The sequence below is a fragment of the Zootoca vivipara genome, chromosome 11 (assembly GCF_965207765.1).
Source record: "Zootoca vivipara chromosome 11, rZooViv2.hap1.1, whole genome shotgun sequence".
NCBI classification, from domain to species: domain Eukaryota; kingdom Metazoa; phylum Chordata; class Lepidosauria; order Squamata; family Lacertidae; genus Zootoca; species Zootoca vivipara.
This window is the reverse complement of record NC_142594.1, coordinates 6876225-6892524: the sequence shown is the minus strand read 5'-3', so window position 1 is coordinate 6892524 and position 16300 is coordinate 6876225. Positions and strand designations below refer to the sequence as shown.

Genomic DNA, 16300 nt, shown 5'->3' with positions numbered 1-16300 from the left:
GCAGGAACACCACTAGGACGTGGGGGTGAGTCATAGACTCGGGAAGTTAAGAGTGTCCAGGAACAGGGTCGGGGACCCGAACTGCAGTATAAAAAGGCTTAAGTAAAATGGGTGCAACCCACTCTAAGGAATTCCTTTCCCAGACTCCCAACCGAGGCAAAGCACAACTGAGGCTTGGCTCCGGTAAGGACTTTGAGGATGAAAGTCCACTCCAATTCGTTCTCTTAAATTGGCACGAAATCCCCGGGGCGGACAAGCTTGAAGGGAACCAATTGCAAAAACTTTGTAAGAAAAAAACACTGGGTCCGCTTTACTATGGACCACCCAGATGAGGGGAAATGGCTACCAGGAGGTTCCTTTAACATACAGTGAATCTCCGCTTTAAAATTAACCCTGGTGAACTCTGAATGAGAAAAGTTTTGTGAGGAATCCTACAAAGTATGTTATGGTATAAAATTATATATGTTTGCATGTTACATGTTGTCTGTGTTGTCTGTGAAGTGTATGTGCGTCTGATCCTTGTGTCTGCTATAGTTCATTGTTCCCCTTAAAGTAAATGAGAGATATAATCCAGGTTTAGGAAATTAGGGGTTTGTGTAAAATTTGGCCATGACACCCACAGACTGCCTTTTTTAAAGCATGCATAGTTTAAAATAATATAATAATAAGGCAAGCTTGCTTAAATAATCTTATGTAAGGGCTTGATCAACCCAAAAACAATGGCAAATATTTAAAAGAGTGGAGGTAGTGTGTAAAGGTTTGTTTTAAAGAGGCTGTAGAAGGCCATTTTTTCCTCTCCAAAAGTAAAAAGAGGGGGCAGGATGAAGGAAAATAAGAGTAGTAAGTTTGAAAATGCTTGCTCAATGCTTTGAAAATATTTTGAAACTTGAAAATGTTCACTTCATGAGGTGTGCAAATGTTTGTTATTGAGAGAGGCTCTAAAAGGGAGTCTTCCTCCAAGTGACTAGAGGAATATTGACTAAAGGAAAATTGAACAGCTATTCCTATAAAGGTGAATTGTTTGTCAAAAGTAGAGCTTCCTTAGCCAGGAATTGTCTATCTGAGTCTAGTTTTAACTTCAATTGTGTTGGGCTCCTGATATCACCTCTTAAGGAAAAAAACTCATCTGCTAAAGGGTTCTATATAAAGTTGGTATTTTCATTCAAATCTTGTGAATCCTGTATCTTAGAGGGTTAGACTAAATGACCTCAGGGTCCCTTCTAACCCCCATTTTAGAGCTATGTGAAAGGCAATGTGTCTGATGTGGTGATGGGTTGAAATTCAGCCCAGCTCTGCTTTCTGGCAAGGAAAGATTATTGGTTTTCAGAGTTGGAACAAGAGTGTAATTGTTGTTTTTGTGGAGTGATTATATAAGTTTTTATCACTTTCTCTATTAAGGGTTAAAGTTTAAGCACATATGAAAGTCTTGAACATTTCCCAATCTTTCTCTAGAGAGTAAAAGTGGGGTGTATGTGCATACCTACCCCTTTCTGTACAGAAAGGGGGAGCGGGAAGGGAAAAGGGAGATTGTAACCTTGAAAATGTTTGTTTGTGAACTCACAATATTTAAGGTCTGTGTCACAAGGGAGCCATGTGCTCTGTATGTAATGTTTCACCATGTGACTATGGAATATGGTGTTCCTTCTAGGGAAATGTTATTAAAAGTAGAGGATCCATAGCCAGCAAATGTCTATCTGAGTCACTTTAACCTTGATTCAAATGGACAGAATGGTTTTAGTAAGGAAGTAAATTCCCTCTTAAACTGTTTATCCAATCTTAAGGTTTGCTAAAGGCTTCTATATAACGTTGGTACTTTTAATCTTCCCCTTCCTTATTTTTCCCTTAGTACACACATGTGCTTCCGTGATAGGGCATAGCCTGTGTTTCCTTCCCAGTCAGGCGTCTGTACTCAAATGTATGTGTATCCTAAGGGCAGTGATAGTGTTGAGATCCCCATATTTCAGAAGGGGTGGACTAGATTACTCAAGATCCCTTCCAACCCTTTCCAAACTTGCAAAAAGGAGGGAGAGAAAATGTGTTTGTAAGCACTGAAAAGTGAGTTTCTGTGTAAAATCTAACCCTATTTTAAAATCTACTCTTTCCCCTTCCCTTCCTTTATTCAGATGGTAATTTTGTCAAGAGGTGCAGCACTTTAAAAAATGGTACAATAGACTGCCGAATCATGAACTCTGTACATGCACAGAGTTTATGTCAGCTTGAAGAGGAAAATAGAGGAGAAAAATGAGGTTTTAACTAAGGGGCGAAAAGGTTATAATCTGCTCATGAAATATTATTCAAATTTCTTAATGTAAAGCTTTGAACCACTGAGGGAAAACAACCTCATGTGTGTTACTGGTCCATCAAGGTTAAGTGGTTGCCAAGTTCCAAAAATCTTAACATGCCAGATTCTTTCCACAGGTATAAATAGCAGAGTACTACTATAAGTCTGTCTCTTGAGTAGTTTATAAATTAATTAAGAGGTTCAAGGTTATGCTTTGCACATGAAACTTAAATTTAAATTTCCTTATGTAAAAATAAATAGATAAAGAACCATTGAGAACCATCAACTGTTTAGAAGCTGCCAATTCCAGTTCAACATGCAAAACTCTGTACATTTTAGGAACATTTCCTGACTGATTTTCACATGAAATAATTTTCCCTTTCCAGCAGAATACTGAGATTCAGGGTGTGGAGAAATTCTTTCAGAACCTTAATGCAAAATTATCTCCCAATGGGGGGGGGGGGGGACGCCACCTAAACAAGCCCCTCCACACTTGGAAATTCATAGAAAATTGCTGTCTACCAGTTGACAGACTATGCAAACAAAAGGCTCCATTTCTTTCCTAGCAGGTACTCAGGATGGATACTTATCTCTCATTTGCATTTCACCCCGAAGCATTACCCTATGTTAATATAACCCTCCCTTTTCTAATGTAGCAATGATTGAGTGTTTTGCCAATTCTTTTCTTCCACAGCAAAAAAAAGAAAGAAAAAGTGAGGAGTGAGGAGATACAAACAGTAATTTCATTTCTCTTTGGCGCTTCTCTTTAGCTTATAAATAATCTGCTTCCATTTATTATATCAGTTTTTCCATTATGTCTATGAAATTATTCTAACAATAACCAGGTAAAAATTGTTGTGTGAGTGGTAATCTAAATTTTATTTTGTTTTATTTTTGTATCTTTTTTTTTTTTTGTATTTCTACTTTTTCTTTCTGTACATACAAATGTAGCATCTAAGTCATTCTTTCCTGTAAATAATAATAATAATAATCCCTTTCAAACAAGATACATGAACCTCAAAGAGAATTCAGAACCACATAAGGAAAATGTTAATAACTTATCGATTGTGTCCTAATTAACAAAATTTTTGTCCTTTGTTTCCTCCACAGCCAAACTAGGTGAAGTAAATTAAACTGACTGAGTAGACAATAACAGCAGTAATTAAATAACTATGATCTTATATTATTTGCAGCTCCCCAAGAAGAAATTTCTAGAATATTCTCCCCTTTCTTGACTATTTATCACTATTATTTTTTAACTAATTATATCTTCAGGCCCCAACCCCCTGCAGGCCTATTTTCAAAAGGATGTTTTACAGGAAACCAAATTGACATTTTATCTCTTTGATCACAACCTAAGAAGGAGGACCTAGAAAGCTATAACGTTTCAGCAAGGTTTAGAAGTGCTGTTATAGAAGTACTGTTAACTTCCTCCCAGTGACTCGAAGGCAGACAAGAAAACCCCCTTGTTGGAGATACATGCAAAAGCAGCAAGAATTATCTCAAGTTCACCTGATTGCCTCAAGATATACAAGTGGCGTATAATTAATAATTTGAAGGTTTTGTGCATTATGTGTTATATAGGAACACTGAAATGTGTCAAATGACTTTGGGACAAAGGGGGAAAGTGAATTGCAAGGACATTCTCTCTCCTTGACCTCAAGACTCTGTGCCCTAGGATTTAAAAGCAGCCGGAATTGTCTCAAGATCATGATGGCCTCAAGACATACAACTGATATATAATTATTAGGTCTTATGTTGCGTGATATTCGACAGAAACATTGAACTATGTCTGACAGTATGTTATTTCCACAAGGAGGGGGAGGTGAACCAATTTTGTGTTTAATTGTTGGGTTTTTTTTTTTAAAAAAAAATGTATAGTGTCCCAATGTTTTTTTTTTTGTATTATTGCCATGCATTGTATGCCTTTTAAAGGATCAGGATATTGCATAGTTCAGTATTTAGATTAGATCAACTTATGACCACATTTTCTTGTCCCACCTGGCACTCTGCAGTGTGCCAACCTTCTCTACACATTTTTTAAATTTGTTTTTACTCATTTTACCAAGAATAAGCTCCAAGATCCATGAAACACCAGATAAATGAAGGTATTTATGTCTTGATTTAACAGGAATGATCCCTTTTAGAGTTAAATTTGACTAATTTGGACATGTTTTATGGGGCTGTATAAATTTTAATTTGGCTTCAGTTCTAATTGGGCAAGTGTATCCAAGGTGCAAGTAGCTTTCTTCCTTTAAGAGCAACTGGGCAACTCCCTACAGTGCAAGGCCAGAGCCTATAATAAAGGCCCATAGAAAGCCCAAGGCAAAGGCATCTCTCTCATGACATGTCCAAACCTGTGGCAGCTATGGTGAGTGCCAGGCGACATGGTCAATATGAAAGCCCTAAGGGGATTCACCAGGGATTGTTGCTGTTGTGCCACGTTGGAGGTGTGCAACCAGAGGAGAGCTAGCTTTTGACACCTGAGAACACACAAAAGGGTAAACAAGCAAACTGCACTTTCCAGTCAATATTGGTGGACCATCCTGTTAAGTGTAATACATAGACCATTTTTGAGAAATGCTTCTCCCAAAGTACTAAAACAACACATCTGGTTATTCTTTTGTGGGGCAACAATTTTTAAGAAAAATTATAGCCCCAAATGGGGAATTGTTATAAGAATTTTGAGGTCATATCTATATATATATAATAATTGTTCATAAAACATGTACATGAATGTACAGGCACATGTCTGAAGCAGCACAGGAAGACAGGCCTTTCTGACACCATTTTGACTCTCTCTCTGACCAGGTGTTCCTCTGCAAGGAAGAAGTGGGGTGGGGGGAACCTTCTCATTGTCTCAGGAATTAAAGTGATAATCCCTGGCATCCTGATACCTGACTGCCAGACAAAAGGGTGTGATTAACTTGGCTGGGAAACAGGGAAATGTAAATATCTCTCAATTTTGTTGATTAGGTTTTGGGGGGCAGGGGGCAGGGTCCAGACTGCTCAGATTACTGCCACCAGACCTCCCCTTTCATGATGTACCTATGATGAATCTAGGGAGGGGGGTCTTGGGCTACACCCCTTCTGTGACATATGGATGATGCTTCTGGGGGGTGGGCTGAAACCAATTTCAAATTTCTTTTTAAGGGCAAGACATCTTTGTTTGGGGTTCCTTCCTTGTTCTCCTGTGTGAGAGGAAGGACCCTGTTGCAACAGCAAAAATAAAAGTGCCTTGCTTCGTACGTCCTGGTTTGGTCTCTGTTATTTGGTGGGCAGGAGACGCTTAAATTCGTCTGCTTGCCTGGATCCTTGAGCTCTCCCTGGGTCAAGATCCATTTCTCTGGGTTCATAGGAACCAGCTTAAATTTTACAACAGGTTCCAAAGGAGGCATAAAAATAAATTCACCACGCACCTCAGTGTAGAAGAAGGGAAAGGATGACTAAAAGACGGACAGATTCAAATGCTCAACCACAACCGCAGAAGACAAAAACAAACGGCACCATCCTCTTCCTCACATATATATGCACAACAGCCATATCCAGCTTCAGTATGTGTGCAGCTATCAGAATCACAGGATCACAACATGGCATGATGGGAGCCTAGCTGGGAGAACAATGGCTGACTGAGCAACATCCACTCAGATGGCCTCGCCCATGTGATTCTGTGTAGATATGCAAACTATGCTTAAGAGGGTAGTGACAGGGAACCCTCTGGCTCTGAATACAACAGAATACCGATAGGAATCCATTTGCAGAGAACTGGGCCCGCAGAAATGCTACCTAGCACTGAGTAGGCAGTTTGGTATTGGGCTAAGGCTCAAACCATTCTGTATGAGTTTGCCTTTAAGCCCAGGTGTTCACACAACAAGGACCTCAGCAGTGGAGTGAAGGCACTCTGTCTATGCTCAGATGCTTTCTTAGACAAAGCCCTTCCATCGAAAACAGGCTGAGCTCACAGATTCTGCAGTTGAGCCCAGGCTCAAATTAAGTCCTGACAGAGACCGTAAATTTGAAATGGGAAGTTTGAAATTGTTAAAGTCGTGTATTTATAAAAAACCATATTCAATTAGGCTAGAAGAGTGCAATGTCTGTCATCATGTCATAAAAAGATGTGTTTTCTCTCTCAGATCAACTGTAAGGAAGCCCAGCCTGTATTGCTGCAGATAGAAGCAGTGTTCAATCAGTTACAAGGAGCAATCCAATTACTAGATGGTTTAGTGCGGTAACTGACTCCAGCCTAATTTGATTTCTTTAGGTCTCTAAAGATCCATTGATCTGATTTGCTTCCCTCCCTAAAGGCTAGTTAGGAAAAAAAGCAGACTTAAATATCTGGAAATTAAATCCAAAGCTTTGTCCCACATTCACACTATTTAGGTCAACCCAAAGACAGGCAGTGTGCAATGAATAAAAGGTCCTCACAGATGCTTTGCGCAGCATAGGTGACCATGCTATAGCCCAAATTGTTCATACACAAAATTGTGTCTGCCTTAGGAAGTCCATTCAAAAAATGGATTATCTGATTACAAGAGCTAATCAAATATCCACCTTTCAAGAAGGTGTGAATGTGAACTGGGAAACTGTCTGTGCCAAGGCATATAAATGGAACTGATAATATTGTTTGTTTCCAGAAATGGCAGTTGAGACTCTATTAACTTTGCAAGTTGTTTTCAAGGTCCGTCTTTCAATGAAATGAGTGAAGTTGTGGAATGAAAGGTTTTTGGTACGTATAAATTTGCACTAAGCCGACCTGCTTCCAATCCACTAGGCCAGAGGTAGCTCCAGATGTGTTTGGACACCAACTTCCATCAACCCTTACCGTTGGGTCATGCTTCCTGCAGCTGATGAGACTAATCCAAGAATATCTGGAGGTCACCACATTATGGATGGAGTGGTAATCACATAGCAAGCCAGACATGGAAGTAAGGGCACCCAATCCGAAACATTTTCGTTGCACGCAGGTGCGAATGTATTCGTGGCGCTTACGTCTTAGCAAGGATTGCCACTTCTTGCAGTAATGCTTGATTTAGTATGATCCTTTCAAATGATTTTGATACTGGGGGTATTCAGTGAATGGGATTGAGTTTGGGATCCTGCCCTTGGCATTGAAATGACCAGCTAAAATAATCTGTGCTGAACCAGCTGCCATCCTGCTAAGGGACTAAGATGATCTGGCCACATTGTTAAAATGCGGGACAGAAACAACATGGTTGCCTTCATACATCCATTACAGTGGAACCTCGGTTGTCAAATGTAATCCTTTTCCGGAAGACCATTCGACTTCCGAAACGTTCGACAACCGAGGCGCAATTGCCGGTTGGCAAAATCCATTGAAAAAATGGAGACCCGCGCCTCAGAAGCCATTCAACTCCTGAGGCACGTTCGAAAACGGAAGCATTCATTTCCAGGTTGTCGGTGTTCAAAAGCCAAAATGTTTGACTTCTGAAGCGTTTGACAACCGAGGTCCCACTGTCTAAATGGAGCAAAGTAGGCTGTTAAAAATAGCCAAGCAAATTCTCATTCTCATGAGACAAAAGGAGATTGCAATGGTCCAAGAAAGAGAAGAGAGTGCCCGATGTCTGCGCTGGGTTCCTGTTGTCCTTTGGTTGGAGTTAATGAGGCTTTTTTTAAAAAATCTAGAAAAACCCATACCTTGTCCTAAAGATGTTCCATCAACATCTTTATGATCAGTCCTAAATACACTTCTTCACTCTAATATTTCTTAATCCAAACTATGTCAACTTGCAATTGTAGCTGGTTTAGTCATATGGGGCCAGGTCCCTTGCATTCATGCCCCGGTGTTGTCCTGGGTAGGACAAGTAAGCGGGCTGTAGTCTTGCCTCGCCAGAGCTGCACTTAACTCTCTAGTCTGCTGTGGCTTCCCCTGTTTCCTCTGCTTGTTCTCTGGGATTGCTGGCGGTGGCAGTTGTACGGGGGGAAAGTGCTACAGAGTCCAAAGCTTGTGCCACAAAGTCTGGCCCCAACGCCACCGTAGGGGTGAGAAGCGATTCAAACATTTAGCAGAAAGCATAGATCAGAACATTGTCATCCCATGCTTTCTGTTGCATGTGCAGATTCGGTCTTTGCTGTATCGGAAACGTTCACACAAGCATGCAAAGAAAGGAGCATGTTCTTGTTCTGAAATAGTCTGACGGGGACTATCTCCATGACCTTGCCGAGGGTTTGAATGAGAAGGTGAATATTCCGGTGGTGGGCTTGGACAAAAAGACAGACAGGTTTGTAAGAAAAGACACGAGAAAGACTTAAAAGCACCAGAGATAAACGGCAACCACTATGTGTTTATTTTATACGAAGTCATGCATATGTGTGTTTATGTGAGATGCACATATGAGTTATAGATCATTTTGCCTTTAGAGCAGCAATTGGAAAAGGTGTGGGGGGGATCTTCTGGGGAGCAAACTTATTGTTTTTGAGTATTTATATAAAGTACCTGAGAGCTCTTACAGTGCAACACGAACTTGCAAACGCTGCAGCTTCGTGAGAGAGGATAGAACACTTTTCACAACAGCTCTTCCTCTCTCCTCAGCGTTATCTTATCTTGAACAAAAAGTAAACGAAAGGTCCGTCTTACCTCTCAATATCAGTGAGTCTAGATGAGTCCCTGAATCCTTTAGCAAATGGGTTGCTGTCAATCTTCAGCTTGGTTATCTGGAAACAGAGAAGAGCAGAGTGCATTTCCAGCCAGCTTTTGAGGAGACAGTTTAACAGCCTACAGAACATGACCCCAACCAAACCATCCATACCAAGTCCCTGCTGCGTTTCTACCAAATTTATCTCATCTCACAGGCAGGCTGGCAAAGATGTGACTTCCTGCTTCTTCTGTAATGGCATTTGGAGACCACCATTACCCTTCAGGGCTCAGGAACTGTAGTTGTTGCTACTTAATTTCCCTTAAAGCAAAATGTGAAGCATTCTTTTGTAATATATATTTCTCCTTGGAAGGACATGAGAGGAACTTTGTGAAAGGTGAGGAGGCTTACTACAAGACATGAGGACTTCCCTGAGACCAAAACTGTCCCTAAACTGTTAAAGACCATTTTGCAGCAAAGGGGGGAAGCTCCTGCTCAAGCTAAACATCCCAGGAATTCCCAAGGAAAGCTAAACATTTCAATAAGTCTAGCAAAAAAATTCTCCTTAGGGATTTGTGAAAGCCCCCTGTTATAAGAATTTTGAGGTCACACATATATAATAAATGTTCATAAATGTACCACGCAAACAGTACAGGAAGACAGGCCTGCAAACCATTTTGACTCTCCCAAACTGACCAGAATTAAAGAGATACAGTGGTGCCTCGCTTAACGAATGCCCTGCTTAACGAAATTTCTGCTTAACGAAAGGTTTTTTCTAGTGGAGGTTGCCTCGCTAGACGAATTCGTTTTACAAAAAATTCGTCTAGCGAATCGCGGTTTCCCATAGGAATGCATTGAAATTCAATTAATGTGTTCCTATGGGCAAAAAAAAATATCCCCCCCCCCCAAAAAATCAATGCATTCCTATGGGATTCGCTAGACGAATTTTTCGTTATAAGAAAAGACCCGTGGAACGAATTAAATTCGTCTAGCGAGGCACCACTGTATCCATCTTGTTGTAGGAGCTTCCCCACCCCACTGAATCACACACACACACATTTCCACATGACTAGCAACTTGGGAGCCATAATCCTGTCAGCCGGAGGCTCTGCTAACTGGACATTTCCCCATAAATGGTGCCAGACTGCTAGCCATCTCATTCACAATGGAAGACTCCTCCAAACAAAAGACAGTGATCAACTCTTACGAAAATGTTAATTTCTCTTTGTGTTTAGGAATTCACACCTGGCAGGGGTGAGAGGAGGTGTCAAAAGTGCTCAGATTTCTACCTTGAACCCTCCTTTTTTGTGAGCTATTGATTACATAGCTATGATGTAGGAATGATGTATTGGGGGTGTTTCTTGGTGATGGGAAAACTGATAAAAGTGGAGGTTCTCTTTTGTTCTGGGTTCCTTCCTTGTTCTCCTGCATGAGGGGAAGGAACCTGTTGCAAAAGCAAAAATAAAGGCTTTGCTTCTCAAACTTCTCTGGTTGGCCTCTGTTATATTCTCCAACCGATGGAGAACCCAATAAGGGAATAAGGGCAGATTTTTGCCTATATCACCCCAAAGTGTAAAAGTCTGGTTTTCTTGCTCGAACCATTGTAAATCAGGAGTGTGGTGTTATTGGAACTCAGGACAGCTATGAAACCAGGCCTCCTCTTAAGGACTGGACCAGTTCATGGTATCTCCGCCAAAATAACCATCCAAAATGGCCGCATGTTTTTGTGTGGAGAATGTTGACAGGGTGATAAACTGAGACATAGTTACACAGGAATGCAATAAAGTTGTCTCGTTTTTTAAAAATACTATGAAGGGTAGGCATATCTCAATTCCATGAGGGTAATTAACATTTTCAATCTTAAGCACCACCAGTACAGAAGCAAATAATTTGTCTCACTACTATGGAATGGTATTATTCTTATTCTTATTCAGGCAATTTCATTTCAAAAGGAAAGCAAAGTGACAAAGTTGATTCCTACAGAGGAGAGATGGACCATGGAGAAGAATATGGCGAGCAATCTACAAAGTATCTGGAGCAAATCTAGATAAGACAGAATTGGCCAGAAACAAGTAAGATAAGCCATGTTTGCCTGGGGAAATGGTGTGCTTAATATTTACTTTTTACCTGCCTTTCACCCTGAGGTCCCAAGGTAGATCACAATGTCAAAACACAATTTACCAACACAAAAATAAGATTAATCCTAAAAATATACACCGAGGTTGTTGTTGTTGTTGTTTTTTAAAAAATATTTCTAAGCTCTGAATAAAAAAAAGGAAGCTTTTCAGGGAGATAAACAAAACAGGACTCCTTTTTTCACAGTATTGTGCAGATGCTCCAAAAAAAGGGGAATCCACAAAACATAGCTGTTCCACAGAAAATGCTCAGTACAGGAGCAACACCAGTTTAACCTCAGAGCGGGAAGGTGGTTTGCAGAGTTGTTGGGTGCTGTTGCAGTCATTTCTCAAACTCCTAGTTCCCAAATGAATCATGAGAACATCTCCAAGAAAGCTTGTAAAAATGAAAATTGACCTACAATTCAACTCTCCTATAGTGGCTTGACTGTTTAAACAAATGCATGACCTTTAAATCTTAAATGTGAGATAGTTTGTTGAAAGTGTAATGTATTTAGCCCTTATCTAATAACCCGCAGAAATGTAATCATCCCCCTTAAAACCAGCAGTGAAAGAAATGGCAAAAATAAGAGAGGTTCCATTTTCATTAGTCATACGTAATGCGACAGCCTCTCTGTCTCTAGGATTTCCAGGGGGAAATTTGGCAGTATTTACGGGATGTGCTTGAAAATCAGAGCACAGCATTCTAAAACTGCTTTGTCCAGGCAAACACCTCCCACCCCCATAGGCCTGATGCTTAATTCAAAGTTTAAAAGACAGTGAGATCTATAGGCAGATAAGTTCTATTTTTAATTTAAGTAATTCATTCATACACCAATTACTTCCATGTGGTAAGCTTCTTTCAAAATCGGGTTTGAAAACCTAGACGATTTGGAACTTAAGAGTGTTCAGCAGATTCACTGTCATGTAAGCATACAGAGGGTTGCCGCTCACAAGCAAGACTCACTGTGTTTGGTGTGGATAATGTGATAGATTGTGGCTTTTTTTTTTTTTTAAAGGGATGTAAACTGCCAAAAATGCAGTTATCTACTATTCTGAGCCTTTTGGAAATGTGCCAAGTTCTAAGCCTCTAAATAACTGAAATTATGTATGCATTTGGTCAAAACAGATTCATTTTGGGCAGTGGCGAAGCTGCATGCTCCAGCAACGGGGGCGGAGAGCAGGCAGGGGTGTGGCTGGCACGCGTCCCGGGGGCGTGGCATGCATCTGGGGGCATGGCAAGACACCTGCGGGGGCGTGGCAAGCTGCCTGTGGGGGCGTGGCGCCTGGCGTGGTGGCAGGATGCGTGGCGTGTGTCCAGGGGGGCGGGCGCGATGGTATCCCCCCTCCCCAATGGTGCGGGGGGCGGTGCACACACAACCCCGCCAGTGATTTTGGGGGAAACAAAGTAAGGGTGCTCCTGAAATCAGGGCGGGCTGGGCATGGTGCGCCAGCTCTGAGGTGCCGGGACAACCTGCGTTGCAAGAAAGGGTTTGTGGAGCATAAGGAGTCTTGATTTTTTTTAAAAAAAAATTGCTTTGTGCATCTGCGTCTAATCTTGTCCCTTTCTTTTTTTAAAAAATGTACAGTATTGGTGTGTGTTTTCCTTTTGTAAATCTACCAAAGAATAAAATTAAATCAGGATTAAGGGCTTTTCTCAGGGTAGTGGAGGGTGTGTGTGCCATTGGTGTGGTGTGGGCACTTGCCCTTCTTCTGACAGAAATGCTCTGCAGGGGCAGGGGGGACCCAAAAATAGGAGGGGGTGAGAAGGGTCAGTTGCAGGGAGTAAGAATGTCCCCATTTTCATCTGAGGAACGTTGGAGGGTGTGGGGAATGTATTCTGCTCTTGAATTCGCAGAGAGTCTGCCCCTGTGGATTTATGAGATGCACACCCTGGATCATGAACATCAGACTCTAGATCTAGAAATTGTCTAGAAAGGGTTTAGAATTCCCCATTCCCCTACTGGGCCTGGCTGATGCCATTTATCTGCCCAGTGCAGGCCACGCATTCAGCTTCCAGCCAGATCACGCACCACGTCTCACGGCTTCAGTAGCAAGCTCAGACTTGCCTGTATTAGGAAGGCGCTGTGAAATGCTGCCCTCCTTTCAGACATAAGCAGTGCGGTCTTGTGATTCTCCAGCAACACCTCTCCAAATGGCTTGGATGTGAGGCCCTCATCCGGGACCAGAGAAGAGTTTTTCTGACATGGCTTAGGGATGAGTGTCAGAAAGCTATTTTGAGATTTCACAAAGCAAAGGGCAGAGGGAGATTCTTTAGTCAAAGTTCTCTGGCGGTTCCATTGTGGAACTGGCTCATGAGAGAAGTCGTTTGCCCCCTTTGCTCCGTGAAACTGCTCCCCAGACCAGCCTAGAAAATTATAGATTTCCATAGGAAGTCCACCAGCAGGACATGAATGGAAGAGTGCTCTCTCCACACAGCAGCTTCAATACCAGAAGTAGAGTCATAGAACCATAGAATTGTAGACTTGGAATATGGCTGCCATAGCTAGTGCCACTGATAGGCTTATCTGCGGTGAATTGTTCTAACCTCTTTTAAAGGCATCCAAGTTGGTAGCCATTGCTTCGCCTTTTAGTAGCAAATTCCGCATTCACAGTGTAAAGACGGACCTCCTTTTGCCGAGGGGTGCCACCTTGAATAAAATATTGTGGGGCCCAGGTAAGCCCGGCCCCGCACAATAGATCAAGCATGCACACCATTTGAATGCATTGGCAATGTCCATCGACTTGGGGGTGGGGGCACCCCCTCAAATATTTTATTGGGAGGGCCAAAGGCCCCTTGGCCCTTAGGAGTTGGCGCCTATGCTTTTGTCTGTCTTGAATCTTCTCACATCCCGGATTCTAGGATTACGAGAGATGGAGAAAAGCTTCTCTCTATCCACCCCCCCCCCCCAAGCTCTGTTATTGTATACATCTCTATCATTTCCCCTCAACTTGCCTTTTTTCTAAATTAAAGGTAAAGGTAAAGGGACCCCTGACCATTAGGTCCAGTCATGACCGACTCTGGGGTTGTGCGCTCATCTCGCATTATTGGCCGAGGGAGCCGGCGTATAGCTTCCAGGTCATGTGCCAGCATGACAAAGCCACTTCTGGTAAACCAGAGCAGCACAGGGAAACGCCATTTACCTTCCCGCTGTAGCGGTTCCTATTTATCTTCCTTCATTTTGACGTGCTTTCGAACTGCTAGGTTGGCAGGAGCTGGGACCAAGCAACGGGAGCTCACCCCGTCACAGGGATTTGAACCGCCGACCTTCTGATCAGCAAGCCCTAGGCTCAGTGGTTTAACCACAGCGCCACCTGCGTCTAAATTAAAAATCTAAATTAAAAAGGCCCAAAGGTTACAATATTTCCTCATCGTGTCTGGAATACCATCACAAACACCCAATGACTTCCGATTGCAGTGTAGTGCTGCCCAAAGCAGACATAAGACTTCCTCCATGACATCCTTAGGACTAAATAATGTCACGTTGTTCACACTTTTTAAGCAGGTCACTTGCATTTTTAAGAGAAAGTAGCTGCAGGGCCCCAATCCAGTGCGTGCTCCTGCATCTGTTCCTCGTGAATCAGTTGAGTATCACCAGCCACCCCGCCATATTTGTCTCCCAAGGAGGGGATGGTTTTCAACGGTAACCTACTGCAGGGGCCTGATCCAGATTACAAGCGCAAAAAGTAGCAGGGAAAGAGGGGGAGGTCCTATTCATCCTTGCAATTCAGGCACTCAACCCTCGTTTTCATCTCTCAGTCCAGTAGCAGCATTGACGAAAAGACTAATAATTAGAGTTATAAAACACTCACCAATTGGTTCTGGTAGGCAGTGACAGCAGTAAACACCGTCTCTGGAAATATAAATGTCCTGAATTCTTCAGACTTCAGGTTAAGCAAGGAAGCTGTATGGTCCTTCTTCTTGATGATGTGCACCCTAGGCTGGTATTTGTGCATTGAATTTAAGATTATCTGGAGAGGAGATAAAGGGAAGAGCTACTCAGAAAGTCAACACTCACTCATGTGGGATATTTAAAGTGCAGTCAAACCAAAGCAACAATTTCTTTTGCTAGATAGGAGCTGAAGCTCACAAAGTTTCCCTGTAAACTTGCTAGAGAGGACTCTGTGAGAGACACCCTCACTGTGCCCTGACAGGGGGAGGGCATAGCTATATATTCCCCTGCCTGCTTGGGCATGTTCTCTTACTCTCTTACCGCTCATCACTATGCCAGCAATGTGAAAGCACCTGCTAAGTCTGAGCTACGTGCTCAGACTTCATTTTAAGCTAGGCTTAAGTATGCCTTCGTAACTGATTTAACATCTTAAAAGCTGCTGTATTTGTTATTCTTCAACAAGTATTCTGAGTGAGTAAATGTTGTTTTTACCTTTTATAAGACTGTTTGCGTGATTATTATTTCAAGGGGAAATACCAGGAGAATCCAGTCTGCCTTGCCCTCAAAGCATCCTGGATTGCTTAAACTGAAAGGCTAAAACTAGCCCATCTAAGCTTCTCTTTTTAAGCTGCAAAGAGATGCACTGTGCTGAACTCACAAACTTGAGGAAGGAAGGATAATGTCTAATAAATATATCATCTCCTAGCATCTATTCATATCCCAACAACTACCAACTTTTTTACTTCTGCTCAAGATTTTTGCAACACCTTTCTGCAACATATATATCAACTGTTCTAGAGCTCACGGCTAGGACCTTGTCATTAACAATGTGCAATAAATTGTTCCCTCACAGATATCTTTCCTAATTTAAAGATTTCTAAGAGGAAAACAAGATGAATCAAAATAATGATGTGACAATATGGACTGCCCCACTTCAGACTGCAGCCGAGGGGTACCAAATGCTTCTCTGCATTCCAGGACGTACCATCCACTCCCTAAGAACAAAAGCTGGAGCAGAATCTTCCATCCTATCATTTAGCTGTTAATTGTATTACTATTTGCACAGAATTTGGATGCTCATTCAGAAATGTGATCCTTTTCTGCCATCTGCCTCACTCAGCTGACTGTGTAGAGCTCATGTTGTCTTAATAAACAATTGCAAAAGCAGAAGGATTTGAAGCAGAAAAAGAACTTTCCCCAGTTTCTGTCACTATATGGTTTTTTACAGTCTTTAGGAACGTAGTGGCCTTTGCTGATCCTGATCAAAGCCAATAGCTCTCTGTAGAGAAAGTATACAGTGTTACCTCTACTTACAAATAACTCTACTTACGAATTTTTCTACTTACGAACGGAGCTCCGTCCGCCATCTTGGATGCGGTTTAGATAGGATTTTTTCTACTTACGAATTTTTAGATAGGG

At 41.9% G+C, this 16300-nt stretch overlaps 1 protein-coding gene across 1 annotated transcript in view; it reads right to left on the bottom strand.

Annotated features, from left to right (window-relative positions):
* Positions 1-16300, bottom strand: part of TBX20 (T-box transcription factor 20) — a 50162-nt gene that overhangs the window by 12912 nt on the left and 20950 nt on the right. The window contains exons 5-6 of the mRNA XM_035129557.3: positions 14802-14960; positions 8877-8953 (exon numbers count right to left, since the gene is read on the bottom strand). Coding sequence (XP_034985448.1) covers positions 8877-8953; positions 14802-14960 — 236 coding nt within the window. The remainder of the gene's footprint in view (positions 1-8876; positions 8954-14801; positions 14961-16300) is intronic.